This window comes from Eretmochelys imbricata, chromosome 27 (assembly GCF_965152235.1).
Source record: "Eretmochelys imbricata isolate rEreImb1 chromosome 27, rEreImb1.hap1, whole genome shotgun sequence".
In the NCBI taxonomy this organism is placed as follows: Eukaryota; Metazoa; Chordata; order Testudines; family Cheloniidae; genus Eretmochelys; species Eretmochelys imbricata.
The window spans coordinates 16,090,747-16,100,460 of record NC_135598.1 but is presented as its reverse complement, the minus strand read 5'-3'; the positions used below and the strand labels follow the sequence as shown (position 1 = coordinate 16,100,460).

Sequence of the window (9,714 nt, the reverse complement as noted above, 5' to 3'; positions counted from 1 at the left end):
GCTCACTCCCTTAGCATGGAGACAAGGATAGGTTAGATTTCTGTTACTTTATGTTTAAAAGCCTTCTTTCCTTAAAGACAGCCAACTGTTTAGCAGAGGTCATAGGTTTCAATAAAAGGCAGTCCTGCCTTTGATCCCAATGTACCATTTGTCCTGATCCAGCCAAGTGAAAGCTGGAATCTTGACGAAGTATGAACTCGGACAGCATGAAAGTAAAGAGTCAAAGCCACTCCCAGCTATCCAATCTCTCTGTTTAATAACTTATGTTTAGTTCCTACAAAAAAACCAAACACACGTGGTTTATAAAAAAACAACCCAGTAATACAAAGATTCCCCTCCCCCACCTGTCCTGTAGCAATGATGGAAATGAACACCCACACGCCTAGAAAACCCACTTGCAGTGTTTTCACCTAATGCAGGTTGCCATCAAGTTGCAGTCTCCTAACCCCACCCTACCTCTCCTTTAAATTTGATTTGGACACATCAGGGGCCATTGCTCTCAGCCTGGCTGGGGCACTCCGTGTGTCCTGTCGGCCGGCGGGCACAGGTCCAGACCAGTCCCTACAGCACACTCCCATTGGAGCCGTCCCAAATCCTGGAGTCAGATTCACCGGGCAGGCACACACAGCCCCCAGAGGGTGCTGTCCCCTATCAAAGTCCTCGTCTACACGGGCGATTTAGCCACGCGGGGGTGAGCCAGGCCTGGCACTGGAGCCGCTCACCCCGCGCCCAACCAGCAATGCCCTGGCAGCTGGGTGGGGCCGGGGCAGGCCCAGGGGGCTGCTCATCGCTTCTTCTTGCTGTGTCGCAGCATTTTCTTCCTCTTGAGGATCATTTCGTAGAGCTTCTCCAGCCCCTGCTGCAGGCCCAGCCCGTCCACCGCGCTGCAGCCCTGGGTGTAGCTGAGGGTGGCGGCGCTCAGTTCGTGCAGGGCCAGCAGCTTCTCCACCTCGGAGGCCGCCAGCGCGCCCGGCAGGTCCTGCTTGTTGGCCAGGAGCAGCACGGGGACGCCCTGGTTCTCCGACGTCCGGGTGATCCTGTGGAGCTCCACCCGGGCCTCCTCCATGCGCTCCCCCTCCGCCGAGTCCACCACGAAGACCAGCCCGTCCGTGCGGCGGGTGTAGGACTTCCAGAGGGGCCGCAGCTTCTCCTGGCCGCCCACGTCCCACACCTGGAAGGCGATGGCGCGGGAGCCCCCCAGCGGCACCCGGATCTTCTCCATGTTGAAGCCCTTGGTGGGCGCAGCGCTCTTGACGAACTCCTTGAACTTGAGCCGGTAGAGCAGCGAGGTCTTGCCGGCCGCGTCCAGCCCGATCACCACCACGTGAAGCGCCTGGAAGTGCGGCAGGAAGGCCGGCGCGGGCGCGATCTCCGCCAGCTGGTTCCCCATGGCGCTACGGGGCGCTCCGGGCTGCGGCGGGGCAGAAGGACAGGGTGAGCCGCGGGCTGCGGGAGGGCCGGCCCCAGCCCGAGACCCGCCCCCAGCGCCGGGAGAGGCGAGGCGGGGGACCCCCGGGCCAGCCAGCCCCACTCGTCGGGAGTTCGCCCCGCTGCGGACGCTCCCGGGGCCGGCGTGGGACCAGGGTCCTTCCCACGGGGAAGGGAGCGGGCCGGGCCGGGCCGGGCACCCGCCGCGCCCCGTCCCCCTGGGTCTCTCCCAGCTCCCATCCCCACGGGCCAGTTCGCCGGCGGGGTCCCAGCGCCCCCGCAGCCAGGTTGGTGGGGATCCCCGGGGAGACGCCCCTTCCCGGCACGTCCCCAGCCCTTCCCGGCTCGCTCCCCGGCCGCGCCTTCCCCCTGCAGCCCCCAGCCCGTTTACCTGCCATAGGGGCCGGGGCAGCCCGGGATCGGAGCCTACTCGTCCGGCAGGGACCCGCCACCGAGACCGCCTCTCTGCGGCGACCGGAGCCGCGGCTGGAAACTCCTGCAGGGGCGGCGGCGAGGGAGCTAAAAGCCTCCGCGCCAGCCCCGTGATGTCACAGCGCCTGAGCCAATCAACGCCAGCCGCTGCGCACAGCTGGCTCCAGCTGTTTGCCCCTGGACAGGAGCCCGGAGCGTAGAGCCAGCCGTGGGGAAGGAGGGCGCAGCCCCAACTCACTGCGTGACCGGCGCGGGGGAGAGCTCGTCTTTACATTCGTCCACAGTTTCCCCCCCTGCGCCCGCCTGCTCGCAGTTCCCCTGGCCCCGTCATGCTGGCGAGGAGTCACAGCTTTCCCAGGACAGCCAATGTGTATGGGAAGGCCTGGGGAGAAAGGGAAGGGACCTGACAAAACAAATAAAAAATAAGTCTCCCATTATCCCAGGCAGAGCCTTCTCCCCCAGGGGCATGAGACACAGGCCTTCACCTGCAAATCTCATTTGGCTGAGATACTGGGGTACTGGACATTACAGAAAACCCTAAAATATCCATCATCTAAGACTGGAGGGAAAATCCAGTGGGATCCTCAAGGCGCACAGGCCCCAGGGCAAAGCCTTGTTTTCACAAAGAAAGCTCATAGATAGTGTTAGTAGCACCCCGCTCGTTTCCTTATGTTGGCGGCTGTCTAGAAGGACTGGCTGAGATGCGGGTGTGCCTGCAAGCCGAGAATGAAAGGTCCCTTTGTCACTGGTAGATGCTGCTCCCCAAATGAAGATGGTGACCGTTAACAGTCAATCATGAAATTAAATATGCTTCCTAGGAAGGCGGCTCCTGTTCTAGGAGGATGTATGCTCTGCATGACAGCTGTCAGTCATAGCTGGTGTTATTCGGTAGTCTTTTTTCCATGCTTCAGCTCCTGCGAGCCTTCAAGGTAGCGATACTCACCAGGCAGTGAGAGCTCATTTGCTGACAGAGAAGCCAATTACGCAAACTTAAAAGGGTTAAAGGACTAAACTGCTGCTATCTTTGGGAGATAGTGGAATCCAATAAATAGGTGACCGGGAGCATAAGCAAAGTACCTTGCAGGCAGACGCCTGCTCACCCCTCGGCTGTGTAAACAATTAGGGAGGATCTAAAGCAGAAGGATGGTCTTGACACTAAGGCAGCGACCTGGGACTCAGTAGATCTGGATTCAGGTCCTGTTTCTGCCACAGGGTCCCTGTGAGATGTCAGGCAAGTCACTGAATCTCTCTGCACCTCATCTCCCTATCTCTGAAAGGGGGATGCCCCTATTTCTCTACTGCACTGTAAGGGTAAATGCATTAATGGTTGTGAGGTGTTTGGATGCCACCTAGATGGTTTTGGCAGGGCTATGCGGAGTTCCCACCCAGCAGATTAAGATGCTGCTTCATTCTGAATGAAGCACTTGCATAGTCTCTAGGGTTTCCAAATAACCCAGTTTTGATTAAATAGCCCCATGTTTGAGAGGCACAGAGAGGTGAAGTGACTTGCCCGAAGCCTACACAGGACAGCAATAACAGAGCCAGGAACAGAACTCAGGAGTCCTGACTCCCAATCCCTTCTGCTCTCACCACTGGACACAATTCCCTGTCCATGTATAATACAGCCCCTTCTTAAAACGGTTACTACTACTTATGCACCCGATGAAGTGAGCTGTAGCTCGCAAAAGCTTCTGCTCAAATAAATTGGTTAGTCTCTAAGGTGCCTCAAGTCCTCCTTTTCTTTTTGCGGATACAGACTAACAGGGCTGCTCCTCTGAAACCTACTACTTATAGGAGTCACTCTAGATTTAGCACTAATACAACCCCACTGTTCAGGCCTATGAATCTGCCAGTCCACCTCACAAGTGGGTGATGACCTAATTTAAAGGCTGTCAATACACTGCACTGCTATACTTCTCAAGCCAAGCCAAAGAGATTGTCATTGACAGGAGTAATTTAATGGGAAGCATCTAATCCTGTTGGAAGCCAGCGGCGGATGGTTCAGGGAACAAAGAAGTGGACCTTTCACCTCCATGCCCCTGCTGTGAGTCCTGCCTGCTATCTCAAGTGAAATGAGTTTTGGTAAACCCAGTAATCCACTACACTTAACTCATTAATGTAGACAAAGCTGGAAGCCTCTATTCAGGGATAATACCTGAGACTGTCCCTAAGCAGGGACTCAATAGCTTCTGGCAGCAATGATCCTTCAAGGCTAAAAGTAGCAGTGAGGAAACAAAGGTCAGCTCCGGCTGTGGCAGGCCCACTTCCCTGGTGCATACACCCAGAAGGAGAGAGCATCAGTCCTAAACACCCTATTATATTTGTTCCCCCTATTCTCTGTTCCCCTGCCCACTTGTTTGTCTCACTTCTTGCTTGTAAACTCTTTGGGGCAGGGAGTCATTTCTTACGCCTGCATGGTGCCTGGCCCAGTGGGTCCCATCCTGCACCAGGGAACTGGGCATTACTACAACAGAAATGTTCAGTTACAAGCACCACCCTCAGTTTTTCAATGGGATGTTTTATTGCTGGCATTTGATAGCTCTGGGGCACCTGGGAACGCAGTAGGTGTTTGTGACACCCACTCTTGGCTCTGAAGGAAGCTAGACACGGATAGGAAGGCGGAATTTGCAGCACCCTTGTGAAGCCTAAGCCACTCCCGGAGAGAGGGAGGCAGAGTTCAGTGCTTACAGGGCCTAAGGAAGCTGCCAAGCGAAACCAGAGAACTGGATTCCACCAGGCTGAATAACTGTCCGCAGCCTGCGATGGGCAGGGGGGCTGTGCTGGCAGGAGACACCCCAAGCCCCGGCGGTTTGAAACCTGAACAGCCAGGTCCGAGTTCCCGAGCAGGGGGTGGGAGATGGGCGCCAGCTGCCCCCACCAGCCCTGCGCGGATGTTCAGCGGGGCCGAGCGCCCACGGGCGCTATTGCCGAGGGCGCAGCACCCGGTGTGGGGGGCCCGAGCGCAGCCCAGCGGGGCTAGGGAGCGGGCGGGACCGGGGGTGGCCCCGCACCTGCCGGACCCCCGGCGCCCCCAGAGGCGCGCCTGGCTCCCGGGGCTCCGCGCGGCCCCCGGCTGGTCCCGGCGCCCGCAGGCAGCGCCGCGCTCGCGGGCGGGGATCCCGGGGGCTTCCGCGGCACCCCCGGAACGCCGGGCGGGCAGCGCCCCCTGGCGGGCAGCCCGGGCTGCAGGGGCCGGGCCGGAGGAGGGGCCCCAGCCGGGGGTGGGTCCCGAGGGAGGGCCCCCAGCCGGGGGAGGGTCCCGAGGGAGGGCCCCCGGCAGGCGCAGCGGCTCCCCGGACGCGGTTGCCGGGCAGCCGCCGCCGCATTGTGAGGCCGGGTCCCCGCGGCGGCAGCTGGGGCTCCCCTGGGCAGAGCCAGCCCCTGCCCCGGCCCCCCCGCCCCATGTCCGCCTACCACTGGGAGGCCCGACGCAGGCAGCTGATGCTGGAGCGCAGGAGGCGGAACCAGCTCCTCCAGCAGGTGTGCGCGGGGGGGGGCGTCCAAGGGCCGGGGGGGGGTAGCAGCAAGGGTGGGGTGGAGAAGGGGGCGGGGAGGGGGGCAGCAGCGGGGGTGGGGTGGGGTAGGGGGCGAGGACCCTGCCAGGCGGCTGCTCACTGAAGGGACGTTCATTTCTGTGCAGAAGGCGCAAGAAGCCTCCAAGAAGGTGCCTGAGCAGAGGCCCGAAATCAACACCCCCCAGCTGCAGCCCCAGAGGCCCCCCGCGCCAGGTGAGGGGGAGCTGGGCGGGCTCTTGCCAGGGCTCAGGAGAATAAGGGTCTAGGCTGTGGCAAGGGGGCACTGTCCTTGGTGGCAGCTTGGCCTGCACGGGGGCAGGGCAATAGACATTTGTGAAACCCCCTTTTTGGGGGGAGTTGTAACATTGGAAGATATCAGAATCGTTTCCTAGGCTGCAGTGATGGGCATAGAGTCAGAACCTGAAGCGACCCAAAGGTCCACCCCGGCGCCTGCCCCCGACAGTCGTATCTTAGCCGGCAGGGTGCTGATGAGCTCCGTGCTTCAGCTCCAACTGAGGATGCTCAGCACCTCTGAAAAATCAGGCCTTTTTCTCCCACCAACTGCTGGAGGCAAAGCCTTCGCTGCGTGAATAACTGAATGGAACCAGAACTTGAGAAGAAGGCGCTATAAGGATCCCATCCTCACCTTCACAGCACTGGGGAAAATTCCTGTAGGGAAATGAATTGGTCCACTCACACATCATTCCACACCTGCAGCTTTTAACGTAGGTGGCTGGTGAATAATACATTAACAGATGAGTGAACTAGTAACTGAAGCAGAGTGCAGGATTTACAGGAGAATTGAGTCAATGACTGAAGTGTAGAAAGGAGACTGCTAGGACTAACACAGTGTTTCCAGTGGCTAGTACAGGGGACTGTAGGTCAGGGCTCCTGGATTCTGTTTGCCAGTAAGTCTGAAGGAGTTATGAAGTTTAATTCATTAGTGTTTGTAAAGCACCTTGAGATTCAAACCATGGCCTAGAATTCCAGAAGCGGCCCTTGCTTTAGTGCCCCCCAAATAACTGCACTGAAACAACACAGCCACAACTACCAGAGAGAGAAAAACTTCACGTGCAAAAAGAGGCCCAGCTGAAAATCGGGCCCTAGGTGTAAACAAAGTTTGTGTAGACAAAAAAAGGGAATCAAAGTAACAGCAGTTTAGTTCAGTTTTAGTTATTTTGGGGTAAGACTTATTTCAGATCATGTGTCCCCTGTTTGATTTCACATAATCAGAACAGGACACACTTTGTCCAAAAGGAGTTAATCCATTAGGGAACGCAGGCAAACCATCCTCTTCAGAAAGGCCTTTCCACCTTTGGCCTGACAACATTGACACCCTCTCCACCCAACCTCCCCCCCCAAAAACAACAACTACAACTCTGAAACAAATCAACCTAAAAACACCAATACAATTAATTAAGTTTAAAAAAAACTAGAACTCCGCTTCCACACAGTTTTAGTGTTCAACACTCCACTAGGTAGTCACCATTGCTATCAGTTTTATGTTGAAGGCCCTCAAATACTTCAGCGATGGACAGTAGAATAAGACCCTAAGATAGATAGAAACGTGTCCACACACAGAGATGCACCAAAATAATTAAAAGCGTGGATTAAAACAGAGTTAGCGCAGTTCCAGTTTGTGTCTAGACAAGCCCTTAATAGATCTGACCCTATCAGACTACCGGGGGAATTACAATAGTCTAGGTTTCCTCAGCCCTATTAAGATGGGAGTGAAAAGCAGGGTGGAAGTTCTTTCTCATGCAGCATTGTATCAGGTGTTCTAAAAATAAAGTCAATCCTTAAATTTTAGCTTCATAAACCAATGATGCTACACATCTGAGGCCAATCCTAAACTCGAATACACCACTGCAAATCCCTTTCACTAGGCCAGTTTTTCATTTTATCTTCTTACCACTTGTTGCTGTTTTATGGCAGTATGATAGCAACACAAAGGCATGTCAAGTAATTCTTGTGAATCTGCCTTTGTCCCAGAGCTGCAGTGTGGGTGGTTCTATGGCTCTTCATGGCTTTGCAGTTATTCAGGGCAAAGGCATTTAGTAAAATAAATTCACATTTGGAGAGAGAGTTTCTGCAAAGGCAACTGCATTTGGTTAGTAACTTGTGATTCGTTTCAGAAGTCACCTGCTCCTGCCAGTGCTGCCCATGCAAGTGTCATTACGTGACGATAAGCAGCGCAAAACTGCCACGTAGATTCTCAGTAAGTTGATGGGGAAGAGGTGAGAAAAGAGCTGGGAGCAAGAATTAGCTGTTTGCTTCCTTGATGTAAGGGTGTGATCCCTGTGCATGAGCATCCTGGGTTTCTCTGCAAGGAAATTCCCTAAGAGATTTCAGAGCTTTCATCTTTTGTTGCCATCACAGCCATCTTAATGAATCTCATCCACATCAAGAATTAGGGTTTCTCTCATCTTAGGTGTTTTGCCACTTTAACTATACCGGTATAGCTAAAGCAGCAAAATGTTCCTGGCATGAATGCAGTTACACTGGCATAAAAGACTGTACAGCAGCCTAACTTATTCCAGTTCAGCACCTTTATACTGAGTATAATGAGGAGTTATCAGCAAGAGAGTCACCTGAACTGTTGCTGGAGGTAAATTCCTCTCATTTCTGCATAAAACTGTTTTCTTGCCAATACTGGATCATTATTTAAACCCCACTGCTGTCCACTCCTCACCTCTGTTTGAAATTCAGTTGTGAATGTTAAGAACATGGTTCCTTTTGTTTTTAAAATCTTTTACAAATCCCCCCCCCCCCCCAAATTATAAAATGATGTGGCCTAAAACAGCCACCATGCATGCTTCCATCAGACACAAGAAACATGGAGACAAATGATCTTTCTTTACCCTTCCAGGCTGTACAATACACACAACAATGGTAAGGACCGAGTAACCAGCAGCATTGGAATGACTCCTCACCTAGTAACATGCTTTAAGCACCAAGGAGCTCCAGACGAGTGCAGCTAAATCCAACACCATAAAGAAGCCATCAGCATGAAGAACACATAGGACCTGCCGGCCACTTCCCAACAGGGGCTGTAACCCTTAATGTGTAATAAATTCTCCCAACCCACAGAATGTTATGAGGGTATGGTCTCTCTTAAGCAACCAAGTGCACCTTGCATTTGCATATCATCCATTCACTTTGCAGCAACCTCCCTGCTAAGACAGTTACACCCAACCAAGGCCAGGTACCTTACATTAAAACTAAGCTAAGTTCAGACCAAGAAAGCAGCATCCTTAAGAATTGACGTAGAACTTTTAAATTAGTGTCACCTGTCCACACACTGAAAATCGATTTGATAGACAAAATTCTGAGGGAAGAGACAATAAATACAGTGACAATTTTAGCCCATTTTACTCCACTGCTTATGATCAGGAATCAGATTATCCTTCCCAGTCCGAGTTGGTTTTGTTCAATCCTTCCCCCCGCCTTTTTTTTTTTTTTTTTTTTTTCCTTTTTTTGCAAGGAAGCCTGGCATTTCTTGGAAGTTGTTATTATTGGAAAGAAACATTTCACCAGTGCCAGCATTGGCACAGCTCAGGATTTTTTACACGCTGGATGAAATCCTGCGAGGGTTTCATTGGGACCGTGAGGGTGAGGAAGAAAGTGTATAGCAGTGACAAATTTGTTCCTGATCTGCGAAGGGAACAGTCTTTTTGACAGAATGATCCAGGGGTGCTGCCCTTTACTCTGGCAGAGCAGGAAATCTGCTCCTTTCCTACCCTGGCACATTCATCCTTCCAACAGCTGCTAATAGAGTGACTGTGGGGTCTCCATCCTTCGTTACCTAATTGCACTAACTTTAATAACCCACACAGGGGAAGACAAAGAAGTCCACTGTAGATACCGAAAATGTTCTAGTTAAGAGGCCAAATTCGAACCCACAGAAGCAACAGGCAGGGGAGAAGGAGAGTTTTGTGCCTTAGGCATATGAATGGGAGTCAGGAGATCTAGGTTCTGGTCCCAGCCTTGCCATTAACTCATTGCATGACTTCAGACAGGTCCCTTTCCTTTCAATTCCTTATCTGTAAAGCTGAAATAGTCACACATCCCTTCCTCATGGGGTGGGTTATGATGAAAATGCACTGATGTACGTGAGGTGATCGGACACTGAAGAAAGGCCTGCAAATAGAATTTGATCTCAGTGTGCTATATTTACAGCTAGAGAAACAACTGCCCTGTAGGAGGCTACGATGCACAACCCGCCGATGAGAGCAACTCCTGCCTCAGGCCTCCTGCAGAAAGTAGCTGCAAAACCCCTGGTGGGTGCCCCGGACATTGCTCCCCTAGGGGGGATGCTTAGGATGCACTCTCATGGGGC

General features: G+C 53.5%; 1 protein-coding gene across 1 annotated transcript; it reads right to left on the bottom strand.

Annotated features, from left to right (window-relative positions):
* Nucleotides 1-421: 421 nt before the first annotated feature.
* Nucleotides 422-1,902, bottom strand: ARL4D (ARF like GTPase 4D). Its single transcript, XM_077806280.1, has 2 exons — nucleotides 1,820-1,902; nucleotides 422-1,411 (listed from the first exon to the last, which is right to left on the bottom strand). The coding sequence occupies exon 2, from the start codon at nucleotides 1,388-1,390 to the stop codon at nucleotides 785-787; it is 606 nt and encodes a 201-aa protein (XP_077662406.1). The 5' UTR covers nucleotides 1,391-1,411; nucleotides 1,820-1,902; the 3' UTR covers nucleotides 422-784.
* Between the last annotated feature and the right edge of the window lie 7,812 nt (nucleotides 1,903-9,714).

Coding starts and splice junctions, on each gene's coding strand:
- ARL4D (XM_077806280.1), bottom strand. CDS start 1,390: ATGGGGAACCAGCTGGCGGAGATCGCGCCCGCGCCGGCCTTCCTGCCG.